Source organism: Pectinophora gossypiella, chromosome 28 (genome assembly GCF_024362695.1).
Source record: "Pectinophora gossypiella chromosome 28, ilPecGoss1.1, whole genome shotgun sequence".
Classification (NCBI taxonomy): Eukaryota; Metazoa; Arthropoda; class Insecta; order Lepidoptera; family Gelechiidae; genus Pectinophora; species Pectinophora gossypiella.
The window spans coordinates 5,394,452-5,416,644 of NC_065431.1; the positions used below are offsets into that span (position 1 = coordinate 5,394,452).

Here is a 22,193-nt window from a genome sequence, read left to right on the forward strand (position 1 = left end):
TCAATGGCCGACCGTGGGACCAATGACCGACTGTGGGACCAATGACCGACTATGGGACCAATGGCCGCCCGTGGGACCAATGACCGACTGTGGGACCAATGACCGACTGTGGGACCAATGACCGACTGTGGGACCAATGACCGACTATGGGACCAATGGCCGACTGTGGGACCAATGACCGACTATGGGATCAATGGCCGACCGTGGGACCAATGACCGACTATGGGACCAATGGCCGACCGTGGGACCAATGACCGACTGTGGGACCAATGACCGACTGTGGGACCAATGACCGACTACGGGTTAAGTGACGGATTGTTTGTTCTGGACCAACTATGGAACCAATCGCGCCACCGAGCTCCTCAATAAAGTGTATTTGTATTGTATTATAATAATATTGTATGTTTTCTTTCAGGGTCGCACCCCGCTGCACGTGTCGGCGTGGCAAGGTCACACTGACATGGTGAACCTACTCATCAAAGTCGGTTAGTATTTACACAATTATACTTTCTTCTGTGGGTTGTTAGGTGGAGTACCAACCTCATCAACCCTGGTATCTGGGTTATTATTGAGCTGCCAAAGGCCCCTGACATGGCTAATGTAACGACTACTTACTTACATCGGTAAATAGTAACCGGGACCAACTCTTCTTCCCGCCAAAACCTTCACCTCCCGATACGACACGACCTGCACCTTCTCTTTTATTTGTTTCATAAATGTTATCCTAGGTCTACCCTTTCCTCTCTTCCCTTCAATTTTTCCTTCTATAATGTTTGTTATAAATGAATCGTGTCGTATCAGGTGGCTAATCATATTTCCTCTCCGGTTCTCTATAGTCTTCAATATGTTTCTCTTTTCTTCAACTCTTTCCAGTACTTTTTCATTTGACACCATTTCAGTCCAGCTTATACCCTCCATCCTTCGCCAACACCACATCTCAAACGCTTCCAACCTCTCTCTGTCTCCAGCCCAATCAAAGGAACCAACGAAAAAAACGAACGAACGAAATCGTGTCTTAATTATGTATCGGCATTGCCCCCAGGCGGCGCGCAGGTGGACGGGCGCGACCGCTGCCGGCGCACGGCGCTGCACGCGGCGGCGTGGCGCGGGCGCGGCGCGGCGCTGCGGGCGCTGCTGCAGGCCGGCGCCGACCCCGCCGCCGTCTGCACGCAGGGGGCCACGCCGCTCGGTAACGCCGCTGCACTCGCTCAACTTCACCAATCTCTATCCCGGTCTCACCATCATCAGCCCATAACGTCCCCACAGCTGGGGCACGAGCCTTCCCTATGGATGGATAGGGAGATCGGGCCTTAAACCATCACGCGGGCCCAGTGCGGATTGATGGTTATTAACGACTGCTAATGCAGCCGGGACCAACGGCTTAACGTGCCTTCCGAAGCACGGAGGAGCTCGAGATGAAAACTTTTTTTTTTGTGGTCACTCATCCTATGATCGGCCTTTGCGAAAGTTGCTTAAATTCAACAATCGCAGACCGAGCGCGTTTACGGCTGCGCCACCGAGCTCCTCTTCTGAAGACAGCGTGACAATCTCTATTCTTGTCTATGCAAGGCCAATCTCGGAGAAACATCCACCGGGTCATGAGCTGACAAGGCCGACCTGGAAATCTTCAAATAGACTCCGAACACAGGTTGGCCGAAGTAAAGATAACCTGTCAAAGTGGGGTTTTCTCAAGGGATCGGACCTGACTGGCTAAAGCCATAGACTGGCTAAAGTCCATTGATTAGTATCCTAGGTCATAGGTCAAAAATAAATTATGACATTCTGATTACTAAATAAAGACACGACATGCTGAAAATTCCCGGTCAATGAAGCGTCGCCAGGTCTCTTTGGACCGCTTCCTTTTGTGTTTTCCACGCGCACGTTACATCGAAGCAATTTCCTGACATGGAAATAATACGATGTTATTGAATGTATATGTATAGCTAAACAAGCGCCAAGTTTTCGCTGCACTTTGGTATCAAGCGCTGTATCTACGGTAGTGGTAAATCAATGTCTTAGACCTACATCATCAGCTAGAGATGATGATGAATTTGTTTTGCAGGCATAGCTGCGCAGGAGGGCCATGAAGAATGCGTGCTGTGGTTGCTGCAACACGGCGCTGATCCGTTGCAGGCTGACCACTGTGGTGAGTATACAGGGTGTCACATACAGGGCGTCACATACAGGGCGTCACATAGAGGGTGACACATACAGGGCGTCACATACAGGGTGTCACATGCATGGTGTCACATACAGGGCGTCACATACAGGATGTCACATACAGGGTGTCACAGACAGGGTGTCACATACAGGGTGTCATTTACAGGGGTCACATACAGGTTGTCACATACATGGTGTCACATACAGGATGTCACATACAGGGTGTCACATACAGGGTGTCACATACAGGGCGTCACATACAGGGTGTCACATACAGGGTGTCACATACAGGGGTCACATACAGGGTGTCACATGCATGGTGTCACATACAGGGCGTCACATACAGGGCGTCACATACAGGATGTCACATACAGGGTGTCACATACAGGGTGTCATTTACAGGGGTCACATACAGGTTGTCACATACATGGTGTCACATACAGGATGTCACATACAGGGTGTCACATACAGGGTGTCACATACAGGGCGTCACATACAGGGTGTCACATACAGGGTGTCACATACAGGGTGTCATTTACAGGGGTCACATACAGGGGTCACATACAGGGTGTCACATACATGGTGTCACATACAGGGTGTCACATATTGATTAATGCCGGCATTTTATTGAAGATATAACCCCCCCCCCCAGGCCGCACCCCCGCCAAGGTGGCGTGGCGCGCGGGCCACGGCAACATCTGCCGCCTGCTGGAGCGCTGCGTGCCGCCCGGCGGGGCCGGGCCCGCGCCGCCCGGCCCGCAGGCCTCCGCCCCGCCCGCGCCCGCCGACCTCGCGCTCCGCGGACACGCCGCCGGTACGTTACCTGATCATCATCCTCCCTAGCGTTATCCCGCGTTCACAAGGTCCGTTTACCTTGTACGGTCTACCCAACATAATTTATGCGGACGCAGCAACCTACTTTCGACCGCTCCATGCGGTTCATAATGTAAACCTCTAAAGTGACAATACGTATGTGTTTCCTTTAAAGTTAACTTCCGCGCACTCGTCTTTAACTACTTAGACGCGTGTACGATAACGTCAATGTGTAGTGTCTGTGTGAAACGAGGTTTTTTGATATGTACAACCAAACCATATTGCAAATACTTTTTATAACAATATACAGTGTTCATTACCCTTTATCAATTTTTTTCCTTTATATCAGTCTATGGTCGGCGCAACCGCATGTTGAACACAAGTCGAATATTAAAAAACGATCTGTTCCATATTACAATAAAGTTTCAAATCGCAGGTTCCCCCGAGCACAAGCGACGCAGCGTACACAGCTCCAACTCGACGAAATCGTCGTCCAACATGTCGCACGACGCGCCCGACCAGCCGCCCGACCTCACACACGACCACGACAGGGTAAGGCTCAATGAGAATAAAAACTAGAAACTCAAATGTAGGTGGCAGCACTGTTGAGTGTTCCTAAATTTTGACAGTTCCCCATTCTTTTTTTTGACATGACTTATTGTAGATTTGCCGCAGATGGCATTAACTACTTGGCCGGACAAATGGGGAGCGCTGAAGGCTCTCACCCGGTACAACGTTTAAGACAACAGGCCTGAGGGTGCCCAGTTATCCTCACTCCACGTTTAGTAAAAAGTAGAGATGCGCCGAGTAACACTTTTGCCGAGAATGAGTACCGAGTTTTACTCGGCTCAATTTTTTTCCAACCGAGTACTCGGCCGAGTAACTCGGTTCAATCAAATTCGCATTTCGCGCGCGTAAACAAGTACAAACAGGTTTGCGCCGGTCAAGACGTCCAACACCCCTCACCCCGCCCACGCCTTCCAACTACTAGTCACTTGATTGTTTGCAAACAAACATATCACGTTGCGCGTTATAGTAGATAAATAATTGAAAAAGTTTGTAATTTACCAATGGCTGTATACATAACATAAACTGCCTATATACGTCCCACTGCTGGGCACAGGCCTCCCCTCAATCAACCGGAGGGGGTATGGAGCATACTCCACCACGCTGCTCCACTGCGCGTTGGTGGAGGTGTTTTTACGGCTAATAGCCGGGACCAACGGCTTAACGTGCCCTTCGAAGCACGGAATCATCTTACTTTTTCGGACAATCAGGTGATTCAAGCCTGAAAAGTCCTTACCAAACAAACGACAGTCTCACAAAGTGATTTCGACAATGTCCCCATCGGGAATCGAACCCGGACCTCCAGATCTTAAGGCTGTTAATGGCTGTATACTCGTTATCAAATAACCGAGTTATTCGGCCGAGTACGAGTATCAAAAAACCCACCGAGTACGCAGAGTACCGAGTATCAAACGAGTACTCGGCCCATCTCTAGTAAAAAGTAACTGATTTGACTGGTTGGAAACTGCATTATTGTTATTTACAGCCAAACCGAGCGAATCTATCCCTCTCTTTCGCACAACAAGTGGCGAGAGTGGGGCGAGGGAGACGCGAAAAGGAACGTGAGAGCGTCATACTAGAACACCACGTGTTAGAAAAGGAAACAAAACTCAGGTAATACTTACAAAAATATGTTTGTTTACAATTTTTTTCAGTATTTATGCAGTTTTAAATCGTGAAGAGGCGTGGTAGCTCAGTTGATAGAACGCTTGCCTCTCACTTTGAGGTCGCAGCTTCGAATCCAGCACAGGCCTAAACCAATGATGTCGAATTTGTTTTTGAATTCATGTTTGGATCATAAACGATTATCACGTGCTCAGCGGTGAAGGAAAACATCGTGAGGAAACCCACATTCACATTCCCGAGTAATGCATTTTCGGAGGTATGTGACCTAACCTATGTTGGGCTGGTTTTCCCTTTACGGGAAGGTCAGACAGGCAGTCGCTTCTGTAAAAAGCCGGACCTATCAAATCTTCAGGTTAGGTAAGCGGACCCTGTGAAAAACGAGATAATGCTAGGGGGATGATTTAACGTTTAGTATTCTTAGCGCTTTTTCAGTATTTATGTAGTTTTAAATCGTGAATTCCACGTGTAATAACCCGCCCCAGGAGCTACCTGGCCAACGAGCGCGACAGCGAGCTGCGTGCGTACGCGCAGGCCCGCGAGCGCGCGCGCGACGAGCGGCACGGTTACCATGGCAACGCCAGCCCGCTCTACGCCTCGCCGCCGCGCAGCCCCGTCAGCGACATCTGCAGCCCCACGGGTCGGTAGTATTTCATTTATTTGCCGCATATGGCAATTATAAATACATACATAAACTCACGCACACAGTTCAACAACATTAATTACTTAACCTAAGAATAAAATAAAAAAACAAAATATAAATGTACATGTGCATTCTTCCTATTCTCACCTATGGCGCTCAGACTTGGTCTTTGACTGACATCCAAAAGTCCAAACTCAAGGTTTGCCAGAGAAGTATGGAACGCAGCATCCTTGGTGTTAAATTGATCGATCGGATCCGAAACACCACGCTGCGTTCCAAAACTAAAATAGCAGACGTTGCGAGAAAGGCTGCCTTCTTGAAATGGGACTGGGCTGGACATGTTGCCCGAATGCCCGATGACCTCTGGACCAAAAAAGCTACAGAGTGGGTTCCTGCAAATGCTGTCAGACGTCGGGGAAGGCCACGGAAAAGATGGCGCGACGAGTTAGACCGCTTCTCGAAACGGTGGCGCGAGCAAGCTGGGGACAGGGAGGAGTGGAAGAAGGGAAGAGAGGCCTTTGCCCTGCAGTGGGACATTGAGGGATATTAATAAATAATAAATGTATATGGGCGTAGTCCACCGAAATAAGGCCAGGGCTCATGCAGCGATTATTTTCCCTGGACAATATTGATTTTCAACCCTCACCCATTATCGGAGAAGCACAGGTACCATTTTTTATTGAAAATACTAAAAAAAAAACATGAGTTTTACGACGGCAAATTCCACTTGATATCAACTCAGTATCATGAGCTGAGTCTTCCTTTAAAGTTTTCGTTACGATGTCACTTGCCATCCTGTATTATTCTTACTGTAACTCCCCCACAGGCTCTCAACCTCCAAGCCTCTCCAGCGTGCAACCACTCCTGACGGAAACCGACACACACTTCAACAGGGACACGCACATGCGAATCATCCTTGGACGCGACAGCAAACCGCCACAAGAACGAAGCGACAGGTGAGAATACTTATAAAATTATCTTATCTACTTCGGAAGTCGCCATACTGTGAATGTGGTCACTCGGATCAAATCATATCTCTCATAGTGAACGAGTGCCCTCTGCACCGGTTCCCAGGTGGTATAGCCGAGCTGCATTGTGTGACGGATGCGGCAAAGACTTGGTTAGGGGAGCTGAAGCTGGATATATGATCCACGCAGGATATTTTATTTTTGTCTGCCATACGCAATAATAATAATCTACTTCGGAAACTTTGACACACATATCGCTGCCATAGCGATTCCCCGTGGGGACATATTAACAGCAACAAGTATAATTAAAACACACAATGGTGCTGATTCCTGCAGACACATCCTAATTTTATTTTAAATTATACCTGTCATTTTCTTATGCGCCGAAAAGGAAAGGGACGGCTGAATAACCCGGGCGAATAAAATAGGTATCTCGCTCATACGCAACCTATTTGACGTGTGCTGTCAACTTAATTCTGTCGGGTTATTGGCCAGTATACAATTTTGAAAGGGCTTTTTAAATTTGAACACCTTTAAGTAGACAATGGTGCTAATTCCTGCAGACACCATCTGATTTTATTTTAAGTTATACCTGTCCTTTTCTTATCCACCGAAAAGGAAAGGGACGGATGATTGACAGCTCTTAATTTTAGAAAGAATGAGTAAATGAATGGATTACCCGGGCGAATCAAAAAGTTATCTCGCTGGTATGCAAACCGTTTGACGTGTGCTGTCAACATAATACTGTCGGGTTATGGGCCAGTGTAAAAATTTTAGACGGTTTTAGATTTGTGCTCAAAATTGACGTGTGTTCCATAAATTTTATGCTTGTCGACTACCCGTCCCTTTCCTTTTCGGCGGATAAGAAAATAACAGATATAACTTGAAATAAAATTAGATGGTGTTTACAGGTATTAGCACCATTAACGGGTTATTACCGCGTTTAAGTCAGGGATATGAGACTCCCGATATTTCGACACTGTTACAAGAATTTTGTCTGTCTGTTCACATGAATTTTTTGACAAATTGCGCGCTGTAAGTCTCACTAAATGTCAAATATGTTAGTGTGACAGAGTCCTAAAGTGGGTACATTATATTGCTCATGACTGTACCGTCTAACGCGTGAATGCGAGCGAGACAGTCCACGTGCTCCCTCACTCCTTACGGCATTTAAGACTGTAGTAAGACCGGAAGGAGCCTCCATGAGGAGCTCGGTGGCGCAGCGGTAAACGCGCTCGGTCTGCGATTGTTGAAGTTAAGGAACTTTCGCAAAGGCCGGTCATAGGATGGGTGACCACAAAAAAAAAAGTTTTCATCTCGAGCTCCTCCGTGCTTCGGAAGGCACGTTAAGCCGTTGGTCCCGGCTGCATTAGCAGTCGTTAATAACCATCAATCCGCACTGGGCCCGCGTGATGGTATAAGGCCCGATCTCCCTATCCATCCATAGGGAAGGCCCGTGCCCCAGCAGTGGGGACGTTAATGGGCTGATGATGAAGACCGGGAGGGGGTGAGGGTGGTGTCCATTACGAATTGGTGCGGGGCGAAGAGCCGTTCTATACGTAGTATTTTTTATTGTATGGTATAGCGTGAGCTGGCGAGCCCCGCGCGCCGCGTACTCTCGACTAGTGGGCGGGATTGGTCGCGCTAGCGGAAGAATATTTAAGAAAACGTGAGTCAACACTGGCTAGGGTGAAGTGAGGGAGAAATAAAAAAAAAAAATTCAAAAAGAAAATATCTATTAGGGTTTGCCAGTTCGCAAATTGAGTCGTCAATGTTTCTGTTTCGTAAAGATTTTGAAGGGAAAACAGAGTTACGTGTGAACCAGTCAGCTGGCGATAAAAAACACTTCAGGACCCTGATACCGACCCCGCCGGCGTGGTCGACGATTTCCCTCATTCAGCGCTTATCGCTATCGACCCACTAGAGTCTATTAATTCTTTCAAATATTCTTTCTCGCAGACGACGCCCTGAGCCGAGGTTCGCGCCCAACTGGGCACCCTCAGGCCTGTTGTCTTAAATTTTGTCCCGGGTGACAGTCCTCACTGCAATGCAGGACGGAAGAGGCGAGTCACAGGGTAGCCTGGAACCTGACAGAGGGCAGCAGCAACTGTCAGTACTATTCGACGTAGAGGACAGGAGTCCTAGTACGGCTTTGAAATAGACTACTCTGGGCGCCATCCCACTCGCGTCGGACAGAGTACTGCGGGGTGGAAGGCAAGAGGGAAACCACTGCCCTATTTTGTTCCCTAAAATGTCGCATGGAGAATGCTACACCGATACGAAGGTGGCTCTTAATTTAGTGTTGATGAGAGCCCTCAGCGCTCCCCATTTGTTCGGCCAAGTAGTTAATGTAGTTTGCGGAAAATCTAACATAAATAACGACACAAAACATACAGAAAAATGTAGCTACATTGGCAAACTCCAATAGATATTTTGTAAAAAATATAAGTATTTTTATCTATACTTCCCCTAGTCACGCCTACACGGTTATGCAGGGTTGACAGGCTGGTGATTGGCTGTAGCTAGGCTTACATCATCTCCATCAATTTCGGTCTAGTATGTTTTTCGGAAAAAAAATACATCATGTTCTGTGCAGTGTAAGGTTTTCTTTTTGGAAATGACGAGGAATCGGGTTAAATTCATTTTGGAAGTAATCAAATTGTTTCTAAACATCTCTGTCTCTTTCTAGCAGTAAGTGAAAGAAAAGGACGGCTTTATTTACAGCGCTGTCAAAGTAAAATTTACCTTTTTTATCATAACATTGTTTCCTAAGTAGTCAAAAACGAATACGTTGTCGTTTTTTAGGTGGAATCAAACACCTATACAGGGTGTTAGAGACACCGTACCGAATACTGAGGGGGATGATTCAGACCATGATTCTGATTTACGAGTAATATCAGGTGGAATTTTCCGTCGGGAAACTCGTGAAAATGTTAGTGTTCAGGGGGGTTAAAATGGTCACATCGAAGCAATTCATCTAAGTGTTTTCTTAGATATTGCTATTTGACAGTTGTTTGCATTGCGCAATTACTTTTATATGAGCAAATGTCAAATTGCAATATAGCTTTCTTAGATGAATTGCTTCGATGTGCTTTTTCATTATTTTCAGTTCCATACTAATGCGACGGAAAATACCACTTGATATTAACTCAGATTCGTGAGGTGAATCATTTCCCTAAATATGTGCGGTGTCACTAACACCCTGTATCTTGTTATTGAGACTTACAATAAAAATATGTTTATATATGTTTTTTTTTTTAAATTAAATGTGTATTTAGTCACAAGAAATAATAAACTGACAATTTGTACTCGTGCTATTAAATGTCGTAACAAGAATATAACATCCCCGAAGGTGTTGGCAGGCGCTCACTCCTAGGGTGGTATTAATAAACTAATCTCAGCTTCGAGACTGCCCCCAAGATCATGTCAATGTTACAGTTCTTATATAAAATACAGGGACTTGAGCATGATCGGGGGTCTGTAACTTTAGTTCGAATGTCAGTAGTTCGATGAATGCTTATTCGACTGAAATATTTTTCGAGTTATGTTTTTAACGAAAGATCATTTTTCCGAGTCAACTTTGTATCGAACCTATCCTTTACCGACGAACGGTTGACCGAAGCATTCATCGAACAACTGGAAATTCGAAATGTGAGTTGTTTGATGAATGCTTCGGTCAACCGTTCGTCGGTAAAAGAGGGGTTCGATACAAAGTTGACTCGGAAGAATGATCATTCGTTAAAAAGGGTTTCGAAAAATATTTCAGTCGAATAAGCATTCATCGAACTACTGACATTCGAACTGAAGTTACAGACCCATCTTGAGGGCAGTCTCAGCTGATATTAGTTTATTAATACCACCCCTAGCCAGCTATGTTTAAGTCCCATGTGATAGGGGGCGAGCTTATTGTCATTAACCGGGCACAAATCCTGGAAACCACGTGATATTAACATATAATGTATTTCGTTTTTCTCCTCGCCTGCAGCCTTACCAACAACAAATAAACGTGTTCAAATATTTGTCATAAGTCAGTTCGAACTCCGGTACCGGACTTGCACTAATGAGTAACATAATACAAAACAAAAGAGAAATAGAATGAGTACAATAGGCGGCCTTATTGCTAAGTAGCAATCTCTTCCAGGCAACTTTTAACCTTTTATACATTCAGCGCGTGTTTTTTTTTTTATTGGTAAGGCAATATTAAGCGCACTGCTAGAGAGAGGAATTCTCTGCCGTCTTCTGTATTTCCGAATGCATATAACCCGGGTGCTTTTAAGGCCAGAGTGAACAGGCACCTTCTGGGTGAGCTCCTTAGGCCTCATCAATGCCTTAGGCAAGTCTGGGGCCAAGAGCAAACCCATCAAAGGTAAAAAAATGTCATATAACACTTTTAACAAATTCATATCCATAATTAAATTAATAATGTAATAATTATTAACTCACAACTGTCCGCTTATGTGCAATGCTTTGTGTCTAACTAAATTAATGGTAAGTATTGATATAAGTAAGTTGTATGAAACTGACTAGAGTTTAAATTATGTCCATGTCGTGGTATAAGAAGACCAGGTATGTTCAATCCAATGACAAGCCGCCATTGCTAGCCCTTTGATGACGTGTTACCATTAAATTGGTACCTCTAACATTCCAAGGACGTCAATTTTTTATTGAAAATTAAGTGAACTACCATCAATCCGCACTGGGCCCGAGTGATGGTTTAAGGCCGATCTCCCTACCCATCCATAGGGAAGGCCCGTGCCCCTGCAGTGGGGACGTTAATGTGCTGATGATGATGAAGTGAACTACTGACCAATGTATTTAATTACTATAACTTGTCACACATATAAAAGTCATTAAAACTGTAAGAAAATCTTTTACTAAAAGTTCAAAATTTCCTTGCAAAGTAAATATAAAATCATTGGTCGTGGGTAGTTTATTTTTTACAAAATGGAAACTCAGGATGGGATGACGTCAGCTGGGCTAACCTTGAAATGTTAGCTGTCACTTTTGAGCATACCTGGTCTACTTATACCATAGTCCATGGGAAATTCTTTCGATCTGTGTATCATCATTAGTCGACGCCGGCGCTATCTATCTAGAAAATAGAGTACTAATATTACTGTAGGAAAGTGAGTAAAACGGAACGCAAGATTGGTTGTTTATGGTATGAATTTTTTGATTGAAATGAAATTGATTGAATGAATTTCATCGAGGAGCTCGGTGGCGCAGCGGTAAACGCGCTCGGTCTGCGATTGTTGAAGTTAAGCAACTTACGCAAAGGCCGGTCATAGGATGGGTGATCACAAAAAAAAGTTTTCATCTCGAGCTCCTCCGTGCTTCGGAAGGCACGTTAAGCCGTTGGTCCCGGCTGCATTAGCAGTCGTTAATAACCACCAACCCGCACTGGGCCCGCGTGGTGGTTTAAGGCCCGATCTCCCTATCCATCCATAAGGTTGGCCCGTGCCCCAGCAGTGGGGACGTTAATGGGCTGATGATGATGAATTTATCTTTGACCCCAGTACAATACAACACAAATATACTTTATTGCACCAAAATAAAAAAATAATAATTACCAAAGACTCTTAACTAGGTACACGGCAAATGGCGGCCTTATCGCTTAAAGGGATTTCTTTCAGACAACCGTAAGGTGAGGAAAAATGTAAAAATGTAAATTGAAAGATTGCGGGTACAAACTATAAGTACAACTTACCGATAAATACAAATTAGATACCCTGTCACGAGTACTGAATATATTTTTCTTTTCAGTAAGAACAAACGCAATGGTATAGTGACCAACCCCGCCATGAGGTTGGTTGCCAACGTTCGAAACGGATTAGGTAAGGATAATTATTCATTTAATCAATTTATTTATTTAGAAAAGGTCCACCAACATCTTGTTCAGGGTCTTAGTGACATCGTAACGTATTCGTTACGTCTGATGGTCTGAATCATCCCCCTCAGAATACTGAGCATTCTGAGTTGATATCAGGGGCCTGTTTAATAAAACTTACAATTGTAAATTACAACGACAATTTGGTGTTCATTACGTAGCTAATATGAAACGGCAAAATATTTGTGATCACACACTCTGCAATGTACATCAAATTGTCATTGTAATTTACAATTGTAAGTTTTATTAAACAGCCCCCAGGTGGAATTTTCCGTCGGAAAAATTAATGATTGTTTCCAATCCTATACGTTTGCAATGAAAAATTCCACTTGATATTAACTTAGAATTAGCTGAATCATTCCCCTCATTATTCGTTACGATGTCACTTACACCCCATACAAGTACGCACAGGTAGCCATACAAGTAGGTAAAGGTGTTAGTGACACCGTAACGAATACTAAGGGGAATGATTCGGATCATGATTCTGAATAGAAATCAAGTGGAATTCCTGTCGGAAAATTCATGAAAATTTTTGCTTTTTTTTAATTATTATCAGTTCCATTTACGACGGTAAATGCCACTTGATATTAACTCAGAATCATGAACTGAATCACGTCCCTCAGTATTCAGTACGATGTAAAAAATATAATAGGGCAAAAAATTTTATGCATAATCAGTAGAGAATTCTAATGTTTAATTCGTTTATAATATTAATGGTGCTAATTCCTGTAAATACCATCTAATTTTATTTTAAGTTATATCTGTCATTTTCTTATCCGCCGAAAAGGAAAGGGACGGGTAATTGACAAGCATAAAATTTATGGAACACACGTCAATTTTAAGCACAAATCTAAACCAACCGTCTAAAAATTTTACATCAGTCAATAACCCGACACATTCATTTACTCATTCTTCCTAAAATTAAGAGCTGTGAATCATCCGTCCCTTTCCTTTTCGACGGATATGAAAATGACGGATATAACTTAAAATAAAATTAGGCGGTGTTTGCAGGAATCGGGGCCAATGTTTAATTAATTTATATTTGTACGCCGACTGGCAGATCACAGCGCTCTAACCTGTGTTTCACAAATAAATCAATTTGTATTTGTATTTTTGTATTTGTCACTAACACCCTGTATAAGCTGTTTATATAAGTGTGTTTTGGGACTTAACCTTGTAAGGAGGGTTCATAAACTATATATCATGTTATACCTATTTGAACAGATAACGCGGCAGCGAATATTCGTCGCACGGGCGTGGCGCTAGCGGCCAGCGCGAGCTCTGCCAACCCTGTTGTGAAGACCAACGCCTTCCAATGGCGGAAGGAGACGCCGCTATAATGAACAGGAGGTGAGATAGTGATGTATCATTTGTCTATATATATACTACTACTACTATATATACCGGAGAGGGTAACGGTATATATATATATATATATATATATAACGTATATATATATACCGGTTGATAGTATCTGCCTGATAAGTGTCTGATGGTATCTGTCTGATAAATATCTGACACAATCTGTCGGATAAGTGTGATAGTATTGGCTAGATACCTGTCCGACAGGATCTGCCTGATAAGTGTCTGATAGAATCTGCCTGATAAGTGTCCGATAGAATCTGCCTGATAAGTGTCTGATAGAATCTGCCTGATAAGTGTCTGATAGAATCTGCCTGATAAATGTCCTATAGTGTCTGCCTAATAAGTGTCTGATAGAATATGCCTGATAAGTGTCTGATAGAATCTGCCAAATAAGTGTGTTATAGTGTCTGCCTAATAAGTATCTGACAGTATCTGCCGGTTAAATGCTGGATAAGATTTGGATAGACTATCAATTAGTTATCATCTCTATAAATTATTATATTTTAAAAAATAACTTTTATTTTCAGGTTCACACGATCTTCATAACATCATCTCGCCTAATGATTGATAAAAAAAAAGCAAATTGATCTATGTAGTTGTAATCTTAAAGTCAAGATTCCTTTATTCAGCGAAAACAGTATTAAATAAAACTTTAAGAAAACGAAACTGATTAGAAAAAAAATAGTACATTTTTTTAGGTGTGATCTCAAAATGTTAATTGACAGTTAAGTGTTTTATGTTTTGTAAAGTCTTATTCAGGTAACCAAGGTCGTATTTAGACGATCAATTGCGATTGACAAAAGTTTTTATATTGCTACTTACCGTGTTAAAAACATTATAGACGGAAAGCTAGAAGGAAAGAGAGGAAGGGGAAGACCAAGAAGAGCTTACATGGAACAGATTAAAGACAAGGTTAACGTAGTTTCTTGTGGGGAAGTCAAGGAATTGGCCTTTGATAGACTGGAATGGAAAATGCTGCACCGACAAGAGCGTGGCTCTTAAATTGATGATGATGACTTACTGTGTTAACAAAAAGTCTAACAACATAACATAAGCTCACGACATTATCCCAATTGGGGTAGTCAGAGGTACATCCATCGCAAGATGAACTAAGTACCCACACCTCACCGAGCTTTTTGTTAGTTAAGTCCAAAATTACATAAATTTTATACAAACAAACACGTTTAGTCTCTGCCTATCCCTACGGGAAATAAGCGTGAACTTATACATAACACCTCCCCTCAATCAACTGGAGGGGGTATGGAGCATACTCCACCACGCTGCTCCACTGCGGTTTGGTAAACTTATGCTTGTCAAACAAAATTGATCGTCTAAGGGTACCTTTTTACAATAAAAAAAAATGCATTTATGATTATTTTTAAAGCAATCCATGGTACTAAGTAGTTCACCGGCCAAATATATGTATAGATTACCTACAAGTAAGTATGTATGTCCTTTTGTAAACCTTTATATTGTAAGGAAAAATATGACCAGTAGCACGGAACTTATATCGCTTACGACGCGGTATAAGAACCGATTGATTCATGCCACCGCAACGTTTATCGCGTGTATATATATATTTTTTTTGACGTGACTTATTGTAGATTTGCCGCAGATGGCATTAACTACTTGGCCGGACAAATGGGGAGCGCTGAAGGCTCTCATCCGGTCGCGTGTATATACGTTCTAGTTGTATACTCTTTTAAAACCTTAAAACGTAGCATAATTAGAATGAAAGCAGGACAGAGATATAGTACATTGCCTAGAGCGAAAGGGACGAGAGATATATGGAACAGAGCATAGTACCCTGCTAGCCACAAGTTGGTAGTGTGACTTGGTTTTGGCCTCTTTGGTGACTGCACCAAAGAGGCCAAAACCAAGTCACACTACCACGAGAGACACTGGTCTCTCGCCGCTAAAACGGGCGGGGCACGGGGGTGGGCCACGGCGGGCGAGATTCGCCCCTCCGAAGGCCCAATTTCTTGTCCGGGGTGGTACCGCCGCCGAGTCAGCCCACCGGGTGAGACCCTGTTGGGGGAGGCCCAGTGAGCGACTCCAGCCAGGCGGTACATGTCTGGTCAGAGTAGGTGGCTGGCGAGCTTAACCGGTCAGCTCGAGCCGGCGGGGTCAGTACGGTGAATTCAGTCCGGTGAGTCCGCCGGCAAGGTCGAAACTAGTGTTGCCGCTCGATAGTGCCCTATCGATAGTTTTCGATCGAACTATCGATAGTTTACCAAAAAACGATAGTATCGATAATTAATCGATAGTATCGCTCTTCGATATTGCGCAAGCTATCGATACTATCGATAGGCCTATCGGTTGGGTAGATGATTTTGGCTGTTTACTATCGATAGTAAAACTATCGATTTTTCGGCAACACTAGTCGAAACCGTCAACAATGGCGGCGGCCTGGGTCGAGTCCGTTGCTGGGTGGGTCGTCGAGCTCTCCTCCACATCAGCCAGCTCGCGAGGATACGCTAGGCTTCCAGTCCGGGGGACGAGCGTGGTATTCGATCGAAAGGTTATGTTGGAAGTTGGATATATGCGTCGCGCTGTGCAAACTTCGATAGCGCGTTCTAGGACTGCATTGCGCGCCATCTGTTGGACATGTGCGGAACTAGCTGGTCAACTAGTTGGCCACATCTCTTTCGCACTAACGGTATGCAGCTTAGTATGAAAGAGACGGGAGATTATGTCACTAATAGGCTAGTTTCCAACTAGTCGAATCAGTTGGTTTTTACTAAATGTCAAAACACGAAATAACTTTGTATGAGGAGCTCGGTGGCGCAGCGGTAAACGCGCTCGGTCTGCGATTGTTGAAGTTAAGCAACTTTCGCAAAGGCCGGTCATAGGATGGGTGACCGCAAAAAAAAGTTTTCATCTCGAGCTCCTCCGTGCTTCGGAAGGCACGTTAAGCCGTTGGTCCCGGCTGCATTAGCAGTCGTTAATAACCATCAATCCTGGGCCCGCGTGGTGGTTTAAGGCCCGATCTCCCTATCCATCCATAGGGAAGGCCCGTGCCCCAGCAGTGGGGACGTTAATGGGCTGGTGATGCTGATGTATGAAAAAAAAAACTTGTGACGTCATAGAGAAACGTGATAAAATTTCGGACTACTTTGATTTTTGTTGCGTCGTTTCGAGCCATAATAAATCATATTCCATTACGCAAATTCAAATTCAAAAATATCTTCATTCAGTAGGTAACATAGTTACACTTTGAATCGTCAATTTTTACATAACGAACTCCGCCTAAAACTACTGCAGCTTCTCACAACCTGTATACTGCTTAACTGGTCCTATTTTTTTTTACAACTGAAACTTTTTAAAGCTAGAAATGACAGTTATTGTTAAGTTTAAACTGGCAACATTGATATATCCTTCCAATGACTGGTCCTCGCTTAATTTGTCGATTACTTTATTGTCCGGGCAAAAACTGAATGTTTGTAAATCTACGAAACATACGAACATTGACAGGCTTTATATATAGACTTTGTATAACAGATAGATAACCAATACTTTCAAAAAAGTGTTCATAACTATCATTGTCTGGGGGATTGTTCGTTGTCTGTCGCGAGGCACCTTTTTCCCATAGGTGGGCAAGCCAGTTCTGGGAGGTTACAATGGCCACGTCGAAGCAATTCAACTAAGAAAGCAATATTGCTATTTGACATTTGTTCGCATTGCGCACTTACTTTTATATATGCGGAAATGTCAAATTGCAATATTGCTTTCTTAGATGAATTGATTCGATGTGGCCATTTTAACCCCCCTGGAGCGGTAAAGTTTACCGCACACTGAATAGGTGAAGCCTACGACAGGTGGAAATTTGTTGCTTCATTCATTTCAATCCTACTCAACACAACCAGACAAATATAAACATAAACTTTACACTTAATAATCTGTTCTTTTCTGAGCCGTGGTAGCCTAGTTGGTAAAACGCATGCCTCTCACTTTGAAGTCGCAGGTTCAAATCCAGCACAGGCCTAAACCAATGATTGTCGAATTTGTTTTCGAATTCATGTTTGGATCATAAATGAAAATCGTGTGCTCAGTGGTGAAGGAAAACATCGTGAGGAAACCCACATTGCCGAGAAACGCATTTTCGGAGGTATGTGACCTAATCTGTATTGGGCTGGTTTTCCCTTCGCGGGTTGGAAGTTCAAACAGGCAGTCGCTTCTGTAAAACACCGGACCTGTCAAATCTTCAGATTAACGTATAATGCTAGGGAGAAGAGAGAATCTGTTTTTTTCTGACCATACATACAATTGATGTGAAAAAACTATGCCCATTCATACAATAAGAATCATAAAACCAATGTTACCATTTTATGCTTAACATTTTTGTTTATAATTATATATATATACCTATATAAATGAGGATAAAAACTAGAAGCTCAAATGTAGGTGGCAGCACTGTTGAGTGTTGCTAAATTTTGACAGTTCTCCATACTGTCCAGCTGAAATTCGTGATCAACGTGGAGTGTATCCCGTCTGAAGGATGAGTTACTACAAAGAAAAACAGCCATCAGTTGGAAGTAAAGGCAGTTTTGATTGAAATTAAGTTTTCTTCTTTCCGATCTTTATGGAATAAATATAACACTATAATCTTGCAGTTAAACACTGCGCAAAGGGTTATAGTGGAAAAGTATAACCAATACAATATGTTTGTTTACTCAAATAGTATGGGGAACTGTCAAAATTTAAGAACACTCAACAGTAGCGACACCTGACGGGAGAAATGGGCAGTTTTTATCCTCATAATTATTGTAAAGTCATAGCGATCTCAGATAAATAAAAAAACTGATATAAATGTAAAAAAAAATACACAAATATCATGTAATTATACTCGTAATATTTTTCTATATAAATGCATACTCAATATTATTATGTACTAAATATTTTAGTAGTCTTAAAACTGTGAACTGTGACCTATGTTCATGTGAGCGTGATGAAAGAATAACAAGTACAACGTACAGAAGCTTACATTTTTCAAAACATACATAACATCACGTCTATATCCCAATTGGGGTGGTCAGAGGTACGTCTATCGCAAGATGAACTAAGTACCCACACCTCACTAAGCTTTCCGTTGTATTTTTCAAACAAAAATATTGCAGATTTAACACTACTAAAAAAGTTTGTAATATAAAAAAAATAGGTTACATAAATGTTAAATTTAGTAGGATTTTAAAAATAATTATGGCAACACCAATGTGTTGAACGAATATAAAATGGAGGTAAGATTGACATTTTAACGAATTAAAAATTTAAGAAGTAAAAAATATTAAAAAAAGAAAAATTAGAATTTGAAAAATTCTCAATGGTTAGTCGTAGTGGATTTTCGGAATGAATAATTGTAAAATTATGTATCCGTTTAGGGGTACGGTCACGAGTACTAATATGTATACACTTTGAAACCATGTCGCATTAACATTTTTGACAAATTAAACCGTAAGTCTCATTAAATATCAAATATGATAGTGCGACAGGGTTCTAGAGTGGGTACATGATATTGCTCATAACTGTACGGAATTCATACTCCATTATTATGTCACTAAGTCTGAAGATATATACAGAGGGTTTTAAAAGGCCACATTGAAACAATTTATTTAAATAAGCAATATTGCAATTTGATATTTGCGCATTTAAAGGTAGGCGCACAATGCAAATTGCAATATTGTTTTTTAGATCTTCTTATCGTGTGGGTTGTGAGGTGGAATACCAACCTCATCAACCCTGGTGTCAGGGTTATTGAGACGCCAAAGGCCCCTGACATGGCTCATGTAACGTTTACTCACTTACATCATTAAATAGTAACCGGAATCAACGGCTTAACGTGTCTTCCGAAGCACGAATCACTTACTTTCGGACAATCAGGTGATCAACCTGTAATGTCGTAACCAAACTAGGGATCACAAAGTGATTTTTGTGATATGTCCCCACCGGGATTCGAACCCGGGGCCTCCGGATCGTGAGTCCAACGCTCAACCACTGCACCACAGAGGCCGCTTTCTTAGATGAATTGCTTCGATGTGGCCATTTTAAGCCTAGTCTATTCTGAGTACTTTTGGGAGCTTTGCATTTAGTGGAATGAAATCGAATGATTGACCAGTAAAGGTGAAGGAGAATATTTTTTTTACTATCCTTTTTTTATGCAAATGTGTCATATTTTCGAGGCTATGTCATTTGGGTTTAAAATTGTTATTTTTTGGCAATAATTAATGTTTTGTATATTGTAATATAACTGTAATAGCTGTGTATAATCAATTATAATTATTATCATATTATGTGAATAATGGTGCCGATGGCAGAATAAATACACCTTAATTTATTTTAAGTTATACCTGTCATTTTCGTATCCGCCGAAAAGGAAAGGGACCGGTAATCGACAGGCATAAAATTTACACACACGTCAATTTTAGTAAGAAAATTTAACAATCTCAAAATTTTACTTCAGCTTTCCATTGCGGCGGGTGAGAAAATGACAGGTAATAACTTGAAATAAAATTAGGTGGTGTCCGCTGGGATCGGGTCCATTATATAGTTTATTTACTGTAAACCTTATTACTATTCTAATCACGAATCAATTCTTGCTATTTCGAGTCAGTAGATTAATTTTTTAGCGGTTTTTTTCTAAAGATTTTTTTTATAATAATAATACAAGATTTTATTCTTTCTTGGTCAGTCTTGCGCAGAATGGCAGAATCCCCTTGAAATTATTAGAGGCCTTCTAAACCCGCCCTCGGCCCCTGAGACTGCCCTCAAGACCATGGTCAAGTCCCTGGTTTTATATAAGAACTGTCACATTGACAAGATCTTGAGGGCAGCCTCGAAGCTGTGATTAGTTTATTAATATCACCCTGAGTAACCGTTTTTACCCTTTGTTGGTTACGAATCCCTAAAAAAATAAACTTTATAAGAAAAATACGATAAAGCCTCGCTCTAATACTTTATTGAAAAAAATAAGGTCGATAATGTAGACGCGTAGTCGGGTGAAAATATAGATTTTTATTTTTATTAAAACTTAATAATACAACATAAACAGCCTATATACGTCTCACTGCTGGGCACAGGCCTTTCCTCAATCAACCGGAGGGGGTATGGAGCATACTCCACCACGCTGCTCCAATGCGGGTTTGTAGAGGATTTAATAATTATTATTATTAATAATTTAATTTGCGGGTTTATTGCCATTTAGCAATCTCGTTTAGACGTAACTGGTGAAAGAGTAGAGCCGAGATAAATTCGGGATGGTTACAGTTTATGAAGTTTATGACACACTTCTCTGCCTAATCAGTTATTCAGTCAAAAAAGAATGACGTCGTTAAAAATTACACACATACACGCCTCACGCCATCATGCCTATTTCTCCGTGGGGTAGGCAGAGACCACGGAGTTCCACGCACTACAAAATACATACATAAACTCACGCCTATTTCCCGACGGGGTAAGCAGACTATAGAATTCCATTTGCGTCGATCCTGACACACTTGTCTACAAAAAAATCTTTAGAAAAAAATCGCCTTTAGTTATAATTTGGACGCTTATTTTGTAAAGAAATGGCAATATTTATTTATTTATAGCAATTTTTGTATTTTGTGTGTGTTTGGTGATATTAGTCGGTAATGTATTAGGAGTTATTATTGTGTACGATTGATTTGTACTAGCGAACGTAGCCGCGCGTAACATGTTGTGAAGCATAACGAAATATATATAATTTCTCTTAATTTGTTGTTTTATTTATTATTGGTTGATCACAGGAATCCCTGGGAGAGACAAGAAAACGATGTTGTCAGCAAAATATATATCGTCATATAGATACAGCAGACGGCGCTTGGGTGCCTTCTGAATTTAAGCTAGCAGAGTAGGTAGCGCCATCTATCATTGAGTAGCAGGTTACCATTACGAAGGTTCCCTTCATTCAATAACAGATAGCGCTGCTTGTAATTCCCCTACTCGTGGCTAGGTGGCGTCACATGTCAGCAGTGGAAAAATGTAGAAATTAAATAACAGTAACTATAAGTCTGTTATTATGCTGTCTTGTGACATTTGTGCTGGTTCTAGTATACACCATTTAATTTGATTTTAAGGTATATCTGTCATTGTCTTATCCGCCGAAAAGGAAAGGGACGGATAATCGACAGGCATAAAATTTATGGAACACACGTCAATTTGAGCCAGAAATCTAAAACAGCCCTCTCAAAAATTTTAAATCGGCTGTCGACCCGACAGAATCAAGTTGACAGTACACGTCAAACGGGTTGCATACAAACGAGATACCTATTTGATTCATCTGGGTTATTCACTGATTTTAACTAACAGCCGACAATCATCCGTCCCTTTCATTTTTGACGGATAAGAAAAAGACAGGAATTAGATGGTGTCTACAAGATTTAGCACCATTGTTTGCTGATAACTCACATCCTTGCATTTCTCTAGAATCTATGGAGTTCTTTGTAGCCACTGTTGATACAAAGTCCTTAGATGGATGTCATGATCCTTATGGTAACAAGGGATCAGCCTAACACACGTATATTATTTATCGCCATCTAGCGGGTAATAGCGGAACTAAGAAACTTCATTTAGTTTTGTCTACTCAACGATAGATGTCGCTAAAAGTATCAAACACCTGCAATATTAAAGAACCGTAGCGTTTTAATTTGAAGTA

The 22,193-nt window shown here is 42.1% G+C and overlaps 1 protein-coding gene across 3 annotated transcripts in view; it reads left to right on the forward strand.

The window, feature by feature from the left end:
- Positions 1–21,252, forward strand: part of LOC126379099 (ankyrin repeat domain-containing protein 50) — an 86,216-nt gene extending 64,964 nt beyond the window's left edge. For all 3 annotated transcript variants that reach the window (XM_050027679.1, XM_050027680.1, XM_050027681.1), the window contains 12 exons: positions 416–485; positions 1,043–1,189; positions 2,063–2,146; positions 2,813–2,974; positions 3,410–3,525; positions 4,526–4,653; positions 5,148–5,302; positions 6,132–6,261; positions 7,859–7,942; positions 12,037–12,107; positions 13,385–13,510; positions 14,053–21,252. In XM_050027679.1, the coding sequence (XP_049883636.1) occupies positions 416–485; positions 1,043–1,189; positions 2,063–2,146; positions 2,813–2,974; positions 3,410–3,525; positions 4,526–4,653; positions 5,148–5,302; positions 6,132–6,261; positions 7,859–7,942; positions 12,037–12,107; positions 13,385–13,500 (1,263 nt within the window). In that variant the 3' untranslated portion in view covers positions 13,501–13,510; positions 14,053–21,252. The remainder of the gene's footprint in view (positions 1–415; positions 486–1,042; positions 1,190–2,062; positions 2,147–2,812; positions 2,975–3,409; positions 3,526–4,525; positions 4,654–5,147; positions 5,303–6,131; positions 6,262–7,858; positions 7,943–12,036; positions 12,108–13,384; positions 13,511–14,052) is intronic.
- The last annotated feature ends 941 nt before the right edge of the window (positions 21,253–22,193 follow it).